This window comes from Carassius auratus, chromosome 27 (assembly GCF_003368295.1).
Source record: "Carassius auratus strain Wakin chromosome 27, ASM336829v1, whole genome shotgun sequence".
Taxonomy (NCBI): Eukaryota; Metazoa; Chordata; class Actinopteri; order Cypriniformes; family Cyprinidae; genus Carassius; species Carassius auratus.
This window is the reverse complement of record NC_039269.1, coordinates 25,862,651-25,884,875: the sequence shown is the minus strand read 5'-3', so window position 1 is coordinate 25,884,875 and position 22,225 is coordinate 25,862,651. Positions and strand designations below refer to the sequence as shown.

Below are 22,225 nucleotides of genomic sequence, written 5' to 3'. Positions count from 1 at the left end.
CTCTTTAATATAAAACTTCCCCTAATTTAAGTTTAACTTTAACAGATGCTCTCTCTTACTCTCTCTCTCTCCATTCTCTCTCTCTCTCTCTCTTTCTCTCTCTCTCTCTTTCTGCCTGAGTTGGTGGTTCTTAAATGAGACATTTTTTATGCATTTTCATATCCATTAAACAGACTATTGATCTGTTTCTCAATATCTATGCATTTAATTGTGTCAATATGCCATTTACTCATGGTTCACAAACTGCAGAAAACAAACAAAACAAAAAAAACAAAAACAAAAAAAAAAAACACTACTTTTAGTATAAAATGCTCATACAATTTTTCATGTTTCATGTTCATTTATTTAAATTTATATAAATATACACATATATGTTCATCTTTTTATATGAGCTATCCAGGATGTTCCTACATAAAAATGGTCATATTTAAATTGTCTTTTAAAATCATTTTACAAATTTCCTCCTGATGGTCATTACATCAATCATAAGAAAAACTAAGCACACCTACATCATCATCATGATCATCATTATAATAAGTTGTTTGAAAAAATGTCTGACTGATAGGTTGCACTATTGTAGAAATGGACTGTAGTTGAATTGGCTGTACAAGTTAAAGTTAAAAAGCAGCACTCAAATTCTCATTTTCATATTATTCTCGATTTCTCAACAGTATGTTGAATTCCTTCAGGCCCATTAAAGATCCTTTTAATCCCACATGGAATGATTTTTGATGCATTATTTTTTTTCCCTGTTATAATTTAAAATGAGGTGTAGTTAACTGGTAGAATTTTCTGTGAGCAGGAAGAAATAAAACAAAAGGCAACAGCTGAAATCAGAATAAATCCTATTGTGACATTGTAAGCATGTTTTTCTTTCAAAAATCTTTAAAATGGCAACATAAAGATAAAAAACTGACGAGCTATTAAAAGTCCAAAACTAAAAAGGTCATGTTTACCAAATATATATATATATATATATATATATATATATATATATATATATAAATAAACAAACAAACTTACTGGCAATAGTTAAACTTGATGTACACTAATCATTAGTCATTATGGAGTCAACTCTTTCCATGCTTTTGCAGAATGGACTGGTAGATGTCAGACTTCAGAAACCTGGGATAGCAGTCTCTCGCCATTAGACTGAAGATCATCTTCTGTGCCGTATCAAATGAGCTCAGGTTTGGCTCCGAGATGTTGTTTGTAATATTTGTGCGAGTCCCAGAATCAATATTGACCTGAAAATAAGGGCAACACATTTGTATTTTTTGTCTAAATAAATAAATAAAAATAATAATAATTAAAAAAAATGTATATTTTATATATATTTTAAAATACATATTTTGTTTTGGCTAAAGTTACAAGAATGTTTATAAATTATTTGAGAATGTGAATAGACCAATGAAAATCCATGATTTATTTAGTTTTATTATTATTATTTGTGTGTGTGTGTGGATAAAATGGGACTGAACTAATATCTGAGTTCTGTCTACAAATGCTGAATGCCTGCACCCCCCAAGGATGAAAGCAAAATGGCAATGAAGGGCTCTCTCATGAGCTTTTGAGCAGCCGGACCAAACAACTGATTCTCTCAGTAGGACATTACAGGAGCTGACACACTTCAGTCATTCACCTGTCTGGGTGCTTCCGTTTGCACAAACTCCGTGTAGATTTGGTTTGCCATGCTGATCATCTCAGGTGCGCTCTTGATCTTTTTGTATTCCTCACATGCCAGCCAGAACAGAATATTTTCCTCACTGTATTCCGACTTTAGGAAGTCCTGGAAAGCCATCTGTCCCGCTGCAGCATGACACCATCATGAGAGTTAATTATCACAAATAACTAAGTGTTACTTCTCCAATTTAGATGTTGAAACTGAAATTTGAAAATTAATATTTGAACATACTTTACGTTAAGCAGAAACAATATTTGATATGAGATTATATATCCAGCAATGAGATTGAGATGCATCACTTCAACATGAACCATTGTTTTTATTCAACCATATTTGTTAAACTGACAGAGTAACTCTTTATTTATTTGCATTATGCCAAACGCCAAACTCCCGACATCTTATCTTATCTTCTTATTCTTTCAACAGACTATAAGCTAAATGTAATATTGTATTTTTCTCAATACAAATGACTAATAAATAAATTAATATTTATGAAATATGTTAATTTATGGATATATATATATATATATATATATATATATATATACACACACACACACACACACACACACATACATAATTTATTTAAATTTTGTTGCTGATTAAAAAAAAAGTTCTTTATGAATTAATATTTAGAAGTAATATTTATGATTTTTCTTCATTAAATGGATGGTGCACAATATTCTATCCACTGTTAACCAGAGAATATTCAGAGCTGAATTTTCTTACCTTTACAGGACAGAAGCTTCTCAATGGACTCGCCCCAAGAGTCCACATCATCAACAGGTTCCTGAGAAAAGCAACAAAATCTACCCTTGAAAATTACATGGAGATCCTTCACTGGTGAAGCTGATTGTGATAAAGATCTCAAATACATTGATAACAGAATCCTATAGCATCCCTGTCAATTTAAATCCTTAGAATCTGAAATTCCTCGTGACCAGTAGATTCAAGTGTATTAGTATCATTTCAAAAATAAGAATGCAGATGGAACCATTAAAAATCAGGGACTCACTTTATGGCCATCTCTGACAGCGGTGTCCTCTGCATGGAGTCTCCTTCACTCTCTGACTCTGTGTGGCTCTGGTGGGTCTAAACACATTTACTGGCATGAATGGAACACATGGAAATCAGCATGCAAAACTTTGGGCAGGGTCACCTCCTCAGTCCGTAAAGTCATGAAGAAAACATCTTGATGGCCTGCTCATCAGTCCACTGTTTAACATTGCTTTATGACTTTTTGTGTCACAAGATAACACAAGTTAAATAGTGATGCTTAAAAGAAAGCATCATATTTTTTCCTTTGCAAACCTGTGAAAAAATCAAACAAAAATGTGACATTTAATATATACCATATGAACAGAAAATCACTTTGATCTTCTTGAATCTTGAATTATTTAGAAGTGTAAGTTGGTAAGTTGCTAAAATTCAAAACACTGATTACATTTTCTAAATATCTTCATGTTCCATGAAAGTAAAAAAGTCTTAAATATTATGAACAATACACGGGTGATGAAAATTTTTTCAACTGAAGGTGAATTATCTCTTTTAGTGCAACAATAATAAGTCACATTTTCTCATAAGTAATGTTTTGCGTAATATCAGATCTGACCTATTGATCCAATTAACACTTTTTACAATTTTGTAAACACAAGCAATGCTAAAAAACTGACGTAAATATTATTTGAAATATTTGAAATGTTAAATAATATATTAAATAGTATATTTAAATGTGGAAATAAAAATATTCAGTAACTGCACCAAAAATTTGTTTTTTGTTTTCCTGGAGAGCTACAAAGAATAAATCCACAAAATTTCTACATCATTTTATGTCTAAAGTAGTGACGAAAAAAAAAACATAAATATTTCGCTGAAACATTGATTAATGTTTGAATAAGTTTATGTGCTCAGATACTACTGCTTGTGCATGTGTGGAACTTGCCCACGTGCAGCCGGGGCATCCTGTCCCAGAGCTGGTTGGGACCTCAGCAACACCTGTCTGTGTGATGGTCCAGGTAGGTCTCCATTAGGTCATCACCACAAATATCCACAATATTGAAATCACAGAATGGAAATCCTGCCATAACCAAATAGCTGGTGGTTGAAATAGACCTAAATTGAAGCATTTGCCTATTATTTACGATCGAATCATTTCAAAGGTACCAGAATACTGGTGTACCTCCTATTTAATTTTCCATAATTTCCCATGAAAAAAGCAAGAAAACGTAGCATATCTCAAATATCATAATTATACCAAAACTATTCGGTTTCAGAAGTTCTTACAAATTTCAGAAAGTCATTGCATTAGATACAAAACACCAAAACAAAGAAGCATCTGCAAACAAATGATGCTGAAGCTTTTCACAGAACAACACAGAAGTTTCAAGGTGATTTTAGTGGATGTACTCAAGTTCACACAGGTGTACTAACCATGATCCACTTGAATTTATTTTTGTATAATGCTTTGATGCTTTATAATGCAGAAGTGTGCTTGTTCTGCTTTTGACATTGACATAGCATATTTTTTTTTATGTGGAATACGTGTCCAACTACTTCTCCCATTGAAGATGCCCGAAATCAGTTCCATAATTGTTAGAGTTTGCTTGTTTCTCTCTAGTTCATTAGATGCTGAGCTGTGTTTTTGAATACTGTGGGATCAGGGGTTAAAGAGTTAAAAAGTCCTTTCTATTGGAAATTTGGTGTGACGGTTTTGGGCGGCCAGTGGAAAAGTGGTATTTAAACTTCCTACCGCAGGTTATGGTTTGATTGATGGGTAATACTAGATCTGAAGGTTGGGAAACCTGACTGGATATCCTTTTTTTCTACCTTGTTGACCACTTTTTCTGATTTTGGTCATAACAAAGAACCACGAGTGCAACCAAATCACCTTTATCTGATTGTCATCAGTGAAAAAAAGGTTTCTACGTGATCCCCTCCGAGCTCTCCATTAGTATTGTCTCAGTCTGTCAATGGCCATGTAAATCTCCAGAAGCAATGGAAAATCCTTTGCCAGATTTGCATGCATAATGACTTACACATGGCCTGGAGAATTTGGTTTCCAAAAAAGCTGGCAAGGGTGAGGACACCCAGGTCAAATCAGAGTTATTCGTTCACTGCGAAACACAAGAAAAAATTTCCATCATTACGTTCACACTGGGCTGCGAAGGGAACACATTCTTGCTGGAGACTGACTCATTTGTCTGTGTGATTTGTTTGTTGCACCTGTGCTAGCTTGTGTGTGTGTGTGTGTGTGTGTGTGTGTGGGTGTGATGTCTATGTGTTTGTTGTGTTTGACAGAGTCAGCAAGATTAGGCATTCCCTTTGTCAGGCTATATTTAGAATTCTCTTTGGGAGAATCCAGATAAAAAGTCTGCCATGAACCAAACTGTGCCTGCATAGTGTAGACTGAACAGGTTGGCTACTAATATGTGATAAAGTTGGGCTGAAATGATCCTGGAGAAGCATCCCGGTTCGATCTGTCCATTTAACTAAGTCTGTCCTGAGGGTAGTCATTTGTAATGCCCAATCAAACAAAAATTCATTAAAATGTGCATCTGATCATTTCCAAAGGGATAAGCTAAGCTAATAGGCTAATTGGCTAATTGGCTACAGTAGTAGTATTGCAAAACAGAAGCTAGCTAAAAACATAATGAACTAGAAGTGTGCAGCTTTGGTATCTATAGCTTTGGTTTTACAGTTTAGCAGTTTAACAGCCAGTCGGATTGTTTTGAAGTTCTAGACAAACTAGTTTTTACAGACACCACCAAATTCTTCATGACACCAGCACTCGAGAACGTTTATAACATACGCATAGGCGGACCACTTGTGTCCAAAAAACAAAACAAAACAAAACACCAAATTCTTCATGACACAAGGGGGCTGTACCCTGAAGCTGGATTAGCTGGCTAGCCAGGTAAGTTTCAGGTTAGTTTGCACCAGTCCTGTGTTTTAGGTACCATGTACGTGTCTCTGCTTTTTAGAAGCATTCATTGCCCTAGTAACTTACACTCCACCGCTAACCTGCTCCGGGGCAGCTTATGTTCTGGGTAAGTCTGGTATTAATGATAATTACATTTTATGATTTTATAATTATCGTGATTCATATTATTATTATAATTATTTATCTTTTACACACAAACATTAGTTTATTAGTTTAGCAGTTATTATAAATAATTTATTTTAAATACATATTAATGTATACAGATCATGTAATATAAATAAGCTGTAGTATCAAAAGATTGCACTATTTAAAAAATAAAAAATCTGACCTTACATGTTCGAGTCTCTATCACTATATATTTTCAAATGTATAAACTAAGTTAACAGGTTACACTTGTTAGGTGACTGCATTGAAAGATTATTTATTTTATTTGTCCTCCTTCACTTTTCATATTTAAATTTGTTATTCTTCAATCTCTTAACCTTTAGCAAAACCTTTAACCCTTAGTTTTGAATCTAGCTGGGTCTCTCGCGAGAAGTAAATCAAACTTGCTTTGTGTTGCAAGGCTGGTGATTGGCTGTTCACCAGTGATGTCACACATTCATGTGCACGCGCTCCACAAACACCAGCACTTGAGAATGTTAACCCCAACATATGCATAGGCGGCCACTTGCGTCCAACAAAAAAAAAATAAATAAATAAAACAAAACAAAATAAAACACAACAGAACACAACAGAACACAAAATAACCAAAACAAAACACAAGCCAACAAGTAAACACCAAATTCTTTATGACACTAGCACTTTAGAACGTCAACCCCGACATATGCACAGGCAGATCACTTGTCTCCAAAAAACAAAACACAACACACACACACACACACACACACACAAAAAAATTCTTCATGACACCAGCACTCGAGAACTTTAACCCCAACACACGGACAGGCGGACCACTTGTGTCCAAAAAACAAACAAAACAAAACAAACACAACCGAACAAAACAAAACAAAACAAAACAAAACCCAACAAACAAACAAAAGCGCTCTACAAACAACAAACACATACCATATTTTTGTAAATTCAGCTTTCAGGAATAAATTACACATTGTAATATGTATTAAAATAATAATAAAAAAACGTTATTTTAAATTTTAATTAAAATTCACTATATTACTGTTATACTGTATTTCTGTAAATGTGCATAAATAAATAAATAAATAAATGGACCCCTGGTTAGCATAAGAGACTACTTACAAAGCCATTAGAAAAATCATACTCCACACAAACTTATGTTCATTTATATATAATCATTTACTTACCCTGAAGTTGTTCCAAACATGTATGAACTTATTTTAGCTGTTGAAAAAAGAAAAAAAGAAGGTATTTTGAAGAATGCTGGTAACCAAACCGTTTCAAACAAATAAGTAGTCACTGACTTCCATAGTACTGAAAAAAAAAAAAGTCAATGACTACTGTCCACTGTTCAGTTAGAAACATTCTTCAAAATGTCTTCTTTTGTGTTCAGAGGAAAGAAACTCATACAGGTTTGGAACAAGAGGAGAGTGAGTAAATGATGACAGAATTGTCATTTTTGGGTGAACTATCCCCCTCACATCAAGTGTCAAAATGTACAAACTCCATCATCCAGCAGGGGGAGCTGTGGTTCCTAAATGAACTTCCTCTCACCTCTGTCCCTCCTGGCCTGCTGCACACTTAACATCCACGTGCAAAACACCCCCACCACTCTTACAAGCATCAACAGGGATGAATTCGTGTTATCGGTGTCAAATCGTCATATGCTGCCAAGCCATCAGTCGGGTTATGGTGACACACAAAGATACGCTTCAACTTCTTGTGTTGTTTTTCTGTGAGTGTCAGCTAAAAGATATCATTAACTAACTAGATTGTGCTGCATGGCTGTATAATGGCGGCATGGAGAGCTGATGTGCTGTAAGGTTTCATTAGTCCACTCTTGGATGACAGCAAAAACAGCCATAATCCTTTTCACATTTTGTCATTTGTGTATCTTAGCAAGATGATGGTAGTTTATGTATAATTTTTTTTCCAAAATATGAAAAATCTGTCATTCATTAATTTTTTTTTTTTTCTACAATTGAAGTCAGTGAGGTCAAAACAACATTGGCCCCCATTGACATTCATTGTATGAACAAAAACCATTCTTCAAAATATATTCTGTGTTTTGCAAAAGAAAGTCATACATGTTTGGGATGACATTAGGGTTAGTAAATAACAGTATTTAAATTTTTGGTGAACTATCACTTTAAGATTAGCTTCTCTTTCCCGTCAGGGTCAAATGCTTTTGCAGAAACATCTGGTGTATCTCAAAGTAGCACTGTAGGGTGTTAAACACAACAACATACTTGATCATGTCACCCTAATACTTGTCTGTATTACAATCTACCACAACAAGAGTTATACCACAGAAGGCGTTGTTTCCATATGGTCACATAGGGCATATGTTCATTTTGGTTACCTTACGGTGTAAGATATCTTCTGTTCAGTCTTCTGTGTTTGTAATGGTGACACATTTCTGCTCGATCTCACACAGCTCACGAAACAGTTCATTAGTCAACATCCATTTATGATTCATGAAACCCCAGTTCTTTCACTTTAATAGCTATTAAAATAATCGTTCTACCAAGATGCTCGATTTTAGGGCTAATTATGATCATTATGGTTTGATGGTGTTAGTCTGATTAACTTTAAGATTGATAACGCTTAAAGGCTTAAAGATTTATGGGCTGCATCCTTGAGCTTCTAATGGGGGAAACTGGGGAAATTTACATCCCTAGATGTTCATCACTACAAGTATGAATGGCAGCACTTTATTTACAGTGCACTTGTTACATGTTGCATGTACTTACTATAGTAATAACAGTAAATTATGAATAATTTCATGCAACTAACCCTAAACCGAACCCAAACCCTAATTCTAAACCTATAGTATGTTTTAAATAGAGTGCATTAGTGCCTCCCCAGTTTTACAGCGGTACTGGTTCCAAAAGGTTTTTTTTCCATTAATTTCCCCCTAGAAATTTATTGCAAAATATGTATACATATGCTTGATAGGAGTGGGTGAAGCTCAGTGCTCATTTGATTAGTTCTACTCTCTGATTGGTTAATGCATGGGTAATGCATTTTTTTTTTATCGTTCTATTGATTAAAAATCTCAGAGCTAAGAGTAGGTCTGTCTTTATAAAGGTTTGTAAGTTATCATTAAAAATCAATTTCCCTATGAAGAAAATAAATGCATTTTTTTCATCTGCAACCCAACTGTTGCACTCTATTAATGTTACTCAGTACTTAAATGTACTGTAATAAAGACATCTAAGAATAAAGGGTCACCAAAATTGTACAGAATCTCATGGCAAGTAATGTATTTTACATTTGACCAAATCGGTGGCTTATTCGTTTAAATTTGTTGTTCGTTTTCCGTAAAAAATGCTTATGCCTTATGATGGTTATGTTTATAGGTAAGCCTTCATGCATACCTTGTTTTTTTCTGAAAATAAAACAATTAGCATCATACAGATTTATACGAAATCACCACCTCGTAAAATAGTTACGTTTTCCCGCAAGATGTGGTTGGTAGTATTTGACCTCAGCATTCACCTTTTACTTGAGACCATGATGCACTAATTCAAGTAAATGGTTTGCTTTGTGGATTAACATTATTCTGCACATTCATGCTGCAAACAGAAACTGAGTAAAATGTTGGAAAAAACTATTTTTAATTCATTCTCTGACTGCGTTCTGCTTGGTGGAACCCAAAGTTAGACATTATGCATTCCAGTAGCCTGTCTGCGCATGCATAATTGATGTCTGCTGTGAGACACTAGCAGTCTGGTTTGATAGGATGACTGTGGATCAGACGTGGGTCTCGCTGAAGACAGCTGGAAGCCTGACATGAGCTCTAATGATTCGCATCAGGAGGTAGATGTGTCCATCTCGGAGAAAATGATTAGTGGGAAAGAAAGAATACATCACTGGGATGAAATCTCGACAAATTGCAAACACTGAGTACCTGTTAGCCATGTTTGCATAGCACAAATTGTGCCAGCCTCAAGCACCACACCTGCGGACCTCCCACAGTCTGTTTACTGACTGCACACTAGACTTGAGCCAAGGTTCTTGACTAAAATGAGCTGTCGCAGGGATGATGTAATTTTGTAGGCCAAAACCTTGAAATGACTTGGCAATTTAGTACTTCCCATTGTTTGCTTTGAACGGGGTTTTGGCTAAACGCTTGAAATAAGCTCAAGATATTTTCTTGTTTAGCTTTAGGTTACTGCATTTACACTTTAAAATCCATCAAAGGGATGCCCAACTTTAGTTTTTTAACTTCATGTCATGTTTGAGAATAAAAAGATCTGCAAGACTACCAGTGTTGGGGATAACGCATCACAGGTAAGGCGAGTTACGTAATCAGATTACTTTTTTCAAGTAACTAGTAAAGTAACGCATTACTTTTACATTTACAAGTTTACGAGTTACTTTTTCAAACAAGTAACTGACAGCTCTTCCATGAAAAGTAACTAAGATAATTAGGGACTTTTTTAGAGAGTAACGCTAAGCTAAAGAAGAAGAAGAAGTGCTGCTCTAGTATCTGTTGTCACTATGGCAGCCCTGATTCAAAAACCCCTTTGTTTGGCCAATTTTATTTTTCATCATAACCCTATTGTTAATCTGTGGGCTGCACATTTTACGGAAGGCAGCGGCACGCCAAAACTGACACAGCATTAATATTTAAAGCTGGGCAGATGAAACTGAAGCTACCCAATCAGAGTAATTTCATATTTCAGAAGGAGGGGTTACATTGAAACAGGAACTAAATAGGACTTTTGAGACAGGTGCTGCAATAATGTAAATACAGTATGTGAAAAATAAGGCCTATTTTTTATTTATTTTATTTTTAAGGAAAACCTAGTCTAGTACTCACCAAAAACCAAATCAAGATTTTGTAAAAGGGCATAATATGACTCCTTTAAAATATTAATTTGTGAATATTATCATAATGAACAAAATGTGTAAGAATCATGAACCTGTGTTGGTCACAGAGCTTACTTTCTGCAATATTTCAAAAGCTAATGGAAAAATCCTGTTTTTGTTCTTTTTTTTGTTCTTTTTTTTGTTGGAGAGAACCAGGGTGATGCTAATTTCAATGCTGGCCTACAAAAATATGTTATCAGCTCTATTGGAACAGACTGTGTAAAATCTGGCTACACAATCAAACTCCATCATAAATATAGATTTTTTCCCTCAGAAATGTGGTTTTATTTTTCGATTTTCTAAAGCTCTTTCAACATTTTTTCTCTCTTTAATGTCTTTGAGAGTGACACAACATTGGCCGTGGTTACAATTAGCTGTAGGCCAAAATAAAAGACAATTATGTACAGTTTATAATACAGACATATATCATTATTTACAATGTTTAGGCATTCTAAACATGTGGATTAAATTAAGCGTGGCATGAAATTCTTCAAGCAGAACCCAATGTTTGACAATCACGATAGAATGATTAGTATTTAAATACCAGCCCACAGGATCTAATGTTAATAAATAGCTAGGAGGAGTCACATGATCAATTGCTATTGACAGTATACAATAAAACAACTAGCATTACAGTACAAATCTACAACCAAGCCGGTGTGCCTTCAGAACGTTCATTAAAAACGAAGGAGCGGGACCTTCTCCTGGTCATAGTAGGTGGGCCTGCCCTCTTGGTCAGGGTCAAGTAGATGTCGGAGGTGAGGAATCGTGGGTAGCAGTCTCTTTTCATTAAGCTGTAGATTTTATTTTGTGCTACATCAAAGCAGGACCTAGTGGGTATCAGGATGTTCTTCTCAATGGTGGCCTTGGTTGAGTGGTCAATGTTGATCTGAGGGGAAAAGAGCAAAACGTAAAGCGTGAGGAGGTCAACAAAAATTCAGTTTTCAGGAACTGTGCACTACAATGAAAGACAAGATACTTGAAATGATGCAAAATGAAAAATGTTGAATTTTTGTGGTCCAACTATGATTTCGCCATACTGCTGATCATAAAAAAAATAAATAAATCAGCTGTCAAAGTCTGAGACCAGACCGAAAGTTTTAGTATTTTGTAAACTTTTACAACAAAAGTTGTAATGTAAAATGGTACTGACAAGTCAACATTTTAGCAAATTTGTGAAATTTGAACTCATTTGTACAAAAGCTTATAGATGCAGTCAAAATGTTTTCTATTAAAGCCCATGATGCCCAGTGTACAAACAAAAAAATTTAATCTTTTTAAACTTTAGTTTCAACTGTGATGTGGTGTAACCATCAAACTAAAAGTAATAACATTATCTTAATCATTATTTTCTATAATAATAACAACAACAACAACAATAATAATGTAATATATTTTTAAACTAAAAATATTTTTCACAAATATTACTAATTATTATTCATAATAATTTTCAATAATTGTTTCCTTTTTCATAATATCAGAACAGTTATATAGTATGACTCTAACATTTCTGACTGCATAACCTCAAGCCTATGCATGCATGAATTGCTTTTTATTATTTGTGAATAAATTAATAGATAGCACAAATTTGTACTTGCAAAACCAAATACAGAAACATTCTCAAATGCATGTACATTTTTAATTTGGGCTTTTTTCACTCACACTGTTGTGCTGTTTATATAATCTATAGCAAATGTTGTATTATGAAAATTATAATAAAATTAAAGCGATTTGATTTGTAGTGTTATTTGTTTTTCTGTTTTATTTGTTATTTACACACATCTTTTCTGACCACAGCACTTGCTCTGTCTCATTCTCCCTCTGTCCAGGCCACAGTTGCTACTTCTCTGAAAGTATTACATCAGACTAAAACATGTCTGTTGAACATTTTGCAGTTGCTATGCATGCATTGCTCCTTACTTAAGAATAAATACAAGTGATACAATTATGAGGTTTCCCTTTGCTAGCAGTGATAAGATAAAGTTGATTTTCAGCATTGCTTCCTTTCATTCTCAGTTGCTTTATTCATTCTTACTTTGGTTAGACTAGAGCGTGTGCCCCACTGCCTCATTTTCACTTCTCAGTTTTTTAGAGTCTACTTTCTCAGCTGTGTGGGTGGCAGAGGGGGAGTTTGCAGCCAAAAGCAGGAAAACCACACGGTCACATCTGCCAACAGTCATGTGGCCGGTGGCCGACAATGGCCTCTGCACAAACACAATGGCAGGTCTCTGATGGTGTTGCAGCTCTGCACTACACCACAGATATCATTTAACAGAGCCGTGTTTCTCTTTAATATGACTCCCGCTGAGGTTACACAAAGTGCTGCTTCGCTCACAGCAACCTAGCACCATTTGTCATCAGAAATAAGGGGCTTTTCCAAACAGATTACATTTACTTATTGTGGGGTCCGATAAACAGGTTGTACTCGTGGGGAAAATTAGTTAAATACAAATTCTGGATACTTGGAACCAGTGTTGGGAAAAGTTGCTTTTATAAGTAATGCATTACAATGTTACTCCATAAAAAGTAACTAATACTAGTTACTTGAAAAAACAAATCTGATTACGTAACTCGCATTATTTGTAATGCATTACCCCCAAAACTGCTTGTAACTCAAGTTGCATGTTTCGAAACTTAATACATTTAAAAAAATGTATTGTAAATTTAAAAGTAATACATTACTAGTTACTTCACTCTGTTACACTTTTATGGAAAGTAATGCATTGTGTTACTTTTGCATTACTTTTTTCACCTGGGCTGGGCTTGCTTATTTATTTTTAAAAACAAAAAATCCAGAAGTTTTATTTTTGGCAACAGTAAAAGCCCTTTCACACCAAAAGTCAAATTAATAATCCTCAGGCTGCAGCAAGTGCTTCTACACCATGCTTCCAATTTCTCTCAACATGGGACAGGAGACGTTTCTAGTGTGGAAGACGCTCTGATTAGAATTGACAACATTTATTTTACCAGGGAAATATGTTAGAAGTACACACCTCGGTCCCTTTCTCTGTGTCCGACTTAACTTTGTTTATTATCGTCTTCCAAATAATGCCACAAATGGGGCTTGAGGATGTGATGTCGCCTGCGTTATGTAAAATAATAATAATAATGCGGCTGAACAAGACAAAATAACGTTATAACATTTTGTTTCATCTCAATTTGGTTGACCATTTTAGCATAGTTTTTATTTTGTAAACCACATTTAGTCTAATTTTTACTCGTCAACAATATTGCATTATACATTTAATTATCGTCATCGTCACATGACCATATTTATGTTGCGTCTAGCAGCATCAGTTTCAGTGATTAAATGGGAAATTAGAATGAAAAAGTAAAAGCCATTTGTTGTAATTTTAAAAGAAGAAAGTCATATACACATAGGATGCCACAGGTTGAGTAAAACACAGCCTAATTTTCATTTTCAACTTTACTAGCTACTTGAAAAAAAAAATAAATCTGATTACGTAACTTGCTGTACTTGTAATGCGTTACCCCCAACACTGCTGCCAAAAAATTTGCACGTTTTGCAGCATAATAACTCTGATATTTTCCTGTTAATTTGAAAGTTATATATTACTTTACTAGTTACTTGAAAAAAGCAGTCTGATTATGTAACTCTCTTGTGATTATTTGTGATGCATTACTCCCAACACTGCTTGCAATAAATATTTACTTTTCTGCTTCTAGCTTTAAAACTGAATAGTCTAAATGAGTAATTTCAAATCATTGAATTGTGCAGATTTCAATTATATAATTTCAAACTAAATCAAATTCAAATTAATTTCAAATTCATCTAACAGTTATTATACAGTATTTGCAACATACTGGGTACAGAGCATAAACAAAGGCAAAAATGCTTTAATATTGAAATAACGTCACGTCATTGGAATAACGTCACCTCATTTGGAATAACGTCATTTGGAATAATGTAATTTCATGTGCCATTTTTTTTTAAGTGGTTCAGATCACTAAAAATGTTCAGTCACATACTGAAGAAAAAACATTTAGAAGACTTGGACCAAAGTGCACTTAGAACCAGTTGTATGGACCATTCTTATGATTTAAAATGGGAACTTTGCTCCTTTTTAAAGCTTGAACACTCCAGTTTCCATTTATTGTAATCCTATGGAAAAGGGTGAACAGCATGTTCTTTCAAAATGATCCTTTTGTGTTTCACAGAAGGAAGACTGTTTGGATTTTTTTTACAGTTTTTTTGTCCACTAGGATTAAAGGGATAGTTTACCCAAATATGAAAATTAGGCTGTGTTTTACTCACCCTGTGGCATCCTATGTGTTTGACTCTCTTATTTCAGACAAATCCAGTCAGAGTTATATAAAAATAGTCTGATCTTTCAAGCTACTGAACGCCACTCAGCAGGTGTTGTACGCATCAGTCCAAAAGAAGTTACATAAAAATCACACATCCATAAAAAAAGTGTCTCACATGGCTTGGAGGTTGAACAAAGGAGAATTTATGTGTTTTTCTGTGGAGAATTTATGTGTTTTTGTAAGAAAAATTTAATAATCACTTTAATCTAGCTTGCATTCACTGCTGTAAATAGAAGCAGTTCCGGGAGCATGGCATATGAGGTCAGCTTTGCACATGCACGGCTCAGAAGTGATGGTCACTAATTAGAAGTACAAAACAAGGATTGGTAAAGAAGAATATTGGGGGATTTCAATATAAGCCAAGAAGAGAAGGTTTTCCTATGCTAAGGTAAGGAAACTTTGCTTTGTTGGCTTTCACGAGACTCACTGGTGCATGTGCAATGCTGACCTCATATGTCATCAGTGTTCTGAATATGGATTTTTTTTTTTTTTTTTTTTACAAAATGCATCAATTCGCCACAGGAGGCCTTTTTTCACCCCCAGGAGGTGTGTGAGATACTGTTTAACTTATTTTGGACTGATTTATGCAACACATGCTGAGTGGCAAAGATCAAAGACCTATTTTTAATATAGCTCCGACTGGATTCGTCCGAAAGAAGAAAGTCATACATACCTAGGATGTGACGGGGGTGAGTGAAACACACAAATTTAAATGTTTGGGTTAACTAACCCATTAATAGACAGGTATTTTCAAAAATCTGTCTACTGGAAGATGTGCACAATAGAACAGGTGCTTCTTTTTTTGCACATATGCATTTGTGCAAAACTACCCTGTTCTTACTGTTCAAATGCAAATGTGTGTGTACCTCTTTGGGTGCTTCCTTATCGATGAAAATGGCGTGTATCTGTTTGGCTTTAGACTGCAGTTTGGTTGCAGACCCAGTGCTCTTGAAGTCTTCACAGGCTAACCAAAACTCAATGTTCTCCTCACTGAACTCAGAGCGCAGAAACCGTGTGAAGACATCTACCCCATCTGAAACAAGATGCAACGTCACATTAATTGCTAAATTAAAACCTTGACGAATTTACCTACCGAGAAAACAAACAGGAAGTGAGGCATTATTCCTGCAATGCTTTTGCATACTGACACAGATTGTTCTAAATATCATCACATTACCATGATAATACATGCAAACTTGGTTGCAGTACGACCAACTGATCAAAAAAATAAAACTTTGAATAATGGTGCATTGGTAACACTTTACAGTAAGGTCCTATAAATTTATATTAAATTACATTTGTTACAGTTTTTATCAATATTTGTTAATGTTATTTAACTAATGTTAACAACTGGAACAAGTGGTGCCAGTAAATGATAGACACTGAACTTCTCATAAATTCATTAGATGCAGTGCTATGACACATAATAACTGTTTGCAGCTATATTTATTACTATAATAATTGTGCATCCACAGAAACTGACAAAACACATTCCAGGTGGCACAAATCAAACTGTGTGTGTGTGTGTGTGTGTGTTGAATTAAACTTTTTTATTGGTTAGAATCGCAAGCAAACCAGAAAGTTTAGAACCCCCTTAAGTCACAAGCTGTTTTTGTCATCCTGAGGTTGCGACGTGATACACACTTTAGCTCAGTATGAAATTAAGAAACATTCAGTATGCTGCATTATACTGCTAAGATGAACAGATCCTACCTGTGTGACTCAGCAGCTCCTCAAATGAATCACCCCATCTCAGAGCCACATCTGGCGTGATGCTGTTCAAATCACATTAATCAGTGAAGCCTTTAAGTGTTGGAAATGTGCTGCATTATGACTAGTGTCATTTTTCTCTGAATTGTCCTACTGGTGTTAAAAAAGTGACACTTTGACAATACTCCACAATTTCCTAAATAAATAGTGAATAAGTGTTTATACATGATGAAGGCTTACTGGTTAGTTTTAGCTGGTGGTTTCTTCTCAGGACTGACGTTTTCATGCGATCCAGACCTCGCCAGAAGAAGACTGAGTCGACCTTTTTTATCCTTACTCCTGCAAAGAGAAAAAGCTCAATCAATCAATCAATCAATCAATCAATCAATCAATCAATCAATCAATCAATCAATCAATCAATCAATCAATTGTCTGTTTGTCTGTCTGTCTGTCTATCTATCTATTTATCTATCTATCTATCTATCTATCTATCTATCTATCTATCTATCTATCTATCTATCTATCTATCTATCTGTCTGTCTGTCTGTCTGTCTGTCTGTCTGTCTGTCTGTCTGTCTGTCTGTCTGTCTGTCTGTCTGTCTGTCTGTCTGTCTGTCCGTCCGTCCATCCATCCATCCATCCATCCATCCATCCATCCATCCATCCATCCATCCATCCATCCATCCATCCATCCATCCATCCATCCATCTATCTATCTATCTATCTATCTATCTATCTGTCTGTCTGTCAATCTGTCTGTCTGTCTGTCTGTGTCTATCTATCTATCTATCTATCTATCTATCTATCTATCTATCTATCTATCTATCTATCTATCTATCTATCTCTCTATCTCTCTGTCTGTCTGTCTGTCTGTCTGTCTATCTATCTATCTATCTGTCTGTCTGTCTGTCTGTCTGTCTGTCTGTCTGTCTATCTATCTATCTATCTATCTATCTATCTATCTATCTATCTATTTTTTGTAAAACATGATTTTGACGACTTCATTAAGTTTTGTTTTATAGAAAACTCGTTTAAAAAGATTTAGATTTTGTATAAATTGTATCTTAATTTTAATCAATGTTTTACTTAACAATCCTTGCTAATTTAGACACATTCATAATCAAACTGATTTTGTGGCAAGCTTTATGCATGCGGTCATAACGCTTATTATCCTGTAGGCTATAGCCTATTTAAGTAATTAAATTAATATAAAGGGTTGATTTGTCCACCAATGGCTTAAATGAACAACTACTAGTCGACTAGAAAAAAAAATGTCGGAGGCAGACCTTATTCCACATATTTTTGAACCAGCCAGCCATTCTGGGTTGAGCGAGTGACCCCACGGAATGAGTTAACGCTGCGGAATATTCAGAACTGTGTTCTCTGCTCCCCCCAACATCTTCCCCTAGCCCACACCACTACGTCTATGGCACAATGACGCTACGATGAGCATTTACTACTTTTAAAAAATGTGGGTCAGATCTATCTATCCATCTATCTATCTATCTATCTATCTATCTATCTATCTATCTATCTATCTATCTATCTATCTATCTATCTATCTATCTATCTATCTATCTATCTATCTATCTATATTTTTATATCTATCTGTCTGTTTATCCATCTGTATTTTATCTATCTATCTGTCCATCTCTGTATGTCTGTCCATCCATCTGTCTATCTGTTCGTATGTCTGTCTGTCTATGCATTTTTATCTATCTATCTGTTTGTCTGTCTGTCTGTCTTTTTATCTATCTGTCTGTTTTTCTGTCCGTTTGTCTGTCTGTTTATCTATCTATCTATCTGTCCGTCTGTCTATCTTTCTGTCTCTGGTGTTGTACAACCAGACACCACATGTGTTACTTCCACCAGGCACCAAACCAAATGTTCGTGACAGCTATAAAGGGGAAGTGTTAACTGAGTTCTAACTATAGGTTCTGAAGCACAAATGTCATTCTGATCAACAGCTATAAGACAAACATGATAAATAAGAGTTCTGGTAAAACACACTGTTTATGTACTTAATTCTCAATGTATTACATGCATTCCTAGTTATAGCAATAGTTGTACTTTTGGTTCTCACTATAAAATGTTTTCATCCCAGCAAAGAAATGATGTAGACATATCTCTGGATCAGCACTTAGATAAATACTACTACAATTAATCTTAATATAAGAAATATTCATAAAACCAGGTTCACGCGTCTAACGCGAAGCAGGTGTATTTTACACTGATCAACGTTCTCTGGTGCAGGATGATTTCTTCTCTTGGCTTTTTTCATTTAAGCGTACGAAAGGTTGTTTTAATACATCCCAAAGGTACCACATTACTAAATGAAAGGCAAATAGATTCGTGTTTTGTCACAACAAAGAGCTCCAGAAATAAAGGAAGTCACACACAATGAAGAGAAAACTACCCAAACTTAATTTCAATACACTTCAAAATCTTGAAAAGCCCCAGAGGGTGAATATGCAAGACAACATCTGTCCCCCCAATGCTTTCGGTGGTAATATGAGAAAAGTGTGGGGAAAAAACTGTACCTCAACTGGGTATCTTTCATTCTGCAGGCGAGCAGTTCGTCCTCACTGAGCATTTTGCGATATGCTTCCTCCTTGGGGGCAGAGAAGTTTAACTGAGGAAACAGAAACACAAAAATCTTCATGCTCTTCCCTCTTGTTGACACTCACACATCAACACAGCAGGTCCTCGGTCTAGTGTAAACTACCAAACACTGAAGCTCATATTTGTGTTCTAAGCATGTTAAGAGGTCATTTCCCATACCTGTTAACTTCCTGTCAGGGAAACTACCCGCCGTTTACTGTAATATGTCTCTGCCTGGGTTTTCTTGCTGTAGGACATCCATCTGCTAGCAAAATTCAAAGCAAATGTATTTTCAGGCAATATGCTTTAGTCAAGTTTTACCTAACGTCCTACTTCCTTCTAAACGACAACAGGATGGTGGGCTGCCAGCTTGTGGTCAGAGGTTTCTGAAGTATATAGAGGAAGGACTGTAGACCCCTGTAAAAACCGTGTTAGTATTTCCATCAAATCAGCAGACTTTATCATCTCATCTCTTTATAATAGATGTCTGAAAACAATCTAAATAATTTTACTTTCTTAGAAAAACATATCATTCATGCATTCATCAAAGCTACTCCATATTTTATTTAATTTCTAGAATGCAATGTGGTATAATTATAATCATTTATATGTATTATATATATTATTTTGCTTTTGCACATCTTAAACATACTGTCAAATGACATATATTTAAATAATCATTCTACAAATATCGTGTTTTTTTATTGTTTAGAAATCAATCAATCAATCAATCAGTGCCATCAAACATTGCATACAATATACATGTTTTGTTTACATAATATGTGTGTGTTTTGTATATATTTATTATGTATATATAAATACATACGCATACAGTATATATTTTGAAAGTAATTACATGCATTTACATGCCTATATTTATATTCAAATCATTTATATTACATATAAATATATCTAATATATGAACATGACACATGTAAACAAAAACTTTTACTTTGGATGCAATTAATCGGGAATAATCACTTGACAGCAATAAAAATATAAATAAATAAATAAATAAATAAATAAATAAATAAATAAATAAATAAATAAATAAAGTAAGCAAGGAAGGGTCTTTTCATATGACCTTTTTAACTTTACATTTTTAATATTTAAAAGCAAAGCTGATTTAATATAAATAAATAATTGAAACAAACAAACAAACAAAAAAGGATTCCTTGTTTAAATCTCTCAAGGATTTCTGACTTACAGTTACACCAACTATCATTTTTTTATTAAACCCCACAAAAAGCAAAAACAAACAATACCAAAAATTAATCAGAACAAGTATGTAAGTCAGTTGCAGTTGTAATAATTATTTTAAAGAATCATCAAGTCATTATGTGAATAATCAATACATTTTCAAGAAATTATCAAGAAATGTGTGAAACTGTCATTGACCCTCAGTCTCAGCTGAGTGCTCTGATTTTCATGAGGTCTTGTGAAGACTTCAAAATAAGCTGAAACTAATCTTAGCATTAGTTAAAAGACCAAACTGTTGAGAAAGACACACTCTGTATACCTACTGTGGCTGTTGCCTCTGCAGAGCCATTATAATGATGGACAAATCTGTTTCGGCACAATAAATGACAGGAGGGAACAGAAATGTCCTCAGACAGAGACAAGGGTGACATCTTCCTTTAATCAACAACCGTAGAGGCACACAGACCAAACCACACAATCCTCAGAGTGTCCTTCTGAGGGCAGGATCTCAAGTGCATCATTTAAAGGCTTTGGGCAGAACTAAGGAAAACTTTTCAATGTGCAAACACAGACATCAACCATTGACACATTTGATGTCTGTGTTTATATGGACCCACTTTATATTAAGTGGCCTTAACTACTATGTACTAGTAATAGTAATAATTAATAATTTAGTACAATGTACATATTGTGTACATACATGTTTTTACATTGTACTTATATTTAAAAAAAAATGCATGTAATTACATCTGTATTTAATTTCTGTAATTACATTTATAATCACACTGTTGACCCATACTTTACACCTTAACCCACCCTTAAACTTACCCATACCTCCAACCCTCTCCCTAACCTTACCCCTCTCCCACCTCAATAGCAGCAAAAGTGTTTTACAATACAATATGAACACAATAAGTACATTGTACTTATTTTTTTTATGTAAGTACATAGTAGTTAAGGCCACCTAATAATAAGTGCGACCAACGTCTATATATATATATTATTATGTAAACAAAAACTTAGTTTGGATGAAATTTATTGTGATTAATCACACACACACACACACACACACACACACACACACACACACACACACACACATATATATATATATATGCATGATCTAATCTCAGTTTCTCAATATTAATATATAAATTATCTACATTATGTCATGTCAATTATTAAACAATACGCTGCTATATCTATCTATTATATTATGTCTGTAACAAATAGATTTAAACAGTGAACGACAAGTGACACCTTGAAATGTGAAAAAGATTGCAAAATTTATACACAGTTCAGAGAAAATATTTTTTCTTATGAAAGCAGAAGGTTATTGATTGGTAAGGTTATGAGCAATTTTAATCTTTCAATGAGTATTTTCATAAGTAATATGTTTTCTTATGAAGTAGTAGCTATGATCATGAGTTATTCAGAAGATCTTCTCTCAGGATGTTGTTCATCAGTCTTTTACATCAAAGTTTTACTCAAGCGTCGTTCATTTGTTATAGCCGTCAGATTCTCATAAGCTCTTGACAAAAAAGGGAAATGCGAGACAGACAGAAATTGAAAATGAAATGTGCTGACGAGAAGAGCTACTTCCTGTCTTTAGCGCTGGTGAAAACACATCTCCTGACATCAACAAATGGCCTTTGACATCTAATTTGCATTCCAACTGCGCTGAGTTCATCCGGTTTTGGAGTTTCAGGATTGTGCCTCCTTTAGAAGTGAATTGAGAACACCTTTCA

At 34.6% G+C, this 22,225-nt stretch overlaps 2 protein-coding genes across 4 annotated transcripts; both read right to left on the bottom strand.

Moving 5' to 3' along the window:
• Positions 1-1,022: 1,022 nt before the first annotated feature.
• rgs1 (regulator of G protein signaling 1) lies at positions 1,023-3,038 on the bottom strand. 2 transcript variants are annotated; one of them, XM_026207294.1, is made up of 4 exons: positions 2,700-3,038; positions 2,414-2,493; positions 1,643-1,809; positions 1,023-1,247 (listed from the first exon to the last, which is right to left on the bottom strand). In XM_026207294.1, exons 1-4 carry the CDS (start codon positions 2,732-2,734, stop codon positions 1,071-1,073), a joined length of 459 nt encoding a protein of 152 aa, XP_026063079.1. In that variant the 5' UTR covers positions 2,735-3,038; the 3' UTR covers positions 1,023-1,070. The 2 variants fall into 2 exon arrangements, with proteins under 2 accessions (XP_026063079.1, XP_026063078.1); XM_026207293.1 differs by having other exon boundaries at positions 2,414-3,038.
• A 7,867-nt stretch (positions 3,039-10,905) lies between these two features.
• Positions 10,906-19,582, bottom strand: rgs18 (regulator of G protein signaling 18). Of its 2 annotated transcripts, XM_026206868.1 has the most exons (6): positions 19,458-19,582; positions 19,217-19,308; positions 16,917-17,015; positions 16,680-16,741; positions 15,833-15,999; positions 10,906-11,526 (listed from the first exon to the last, which is right to left on the bottom strand). In XM_026206868.1, the coding sequence occupies exons 2-6, from the start codon at positions 19,267-19,269 to the stop codon at positions 11,281-11,283; spliced, it is 627 nt and encodes a 208-aa protein (XP_026062653.1). In that variant the 5' UTR covers positions 19,270-19,308; positions 19,458-19,582; the 3' UTR covers positions 10,906-11,280. The 2 variants fall into 2 exon arrangements, with proteins under 2 accessions (XP_026062653.1, XP_026062652.1); XM_026206867.1 differs by lacking the exon at positions 19,458-19,582 and having other exon boundaries at positions 19,217-19,418.
• Positions 19,583-22,225: the final 2,643 nt, after the last annotated feature.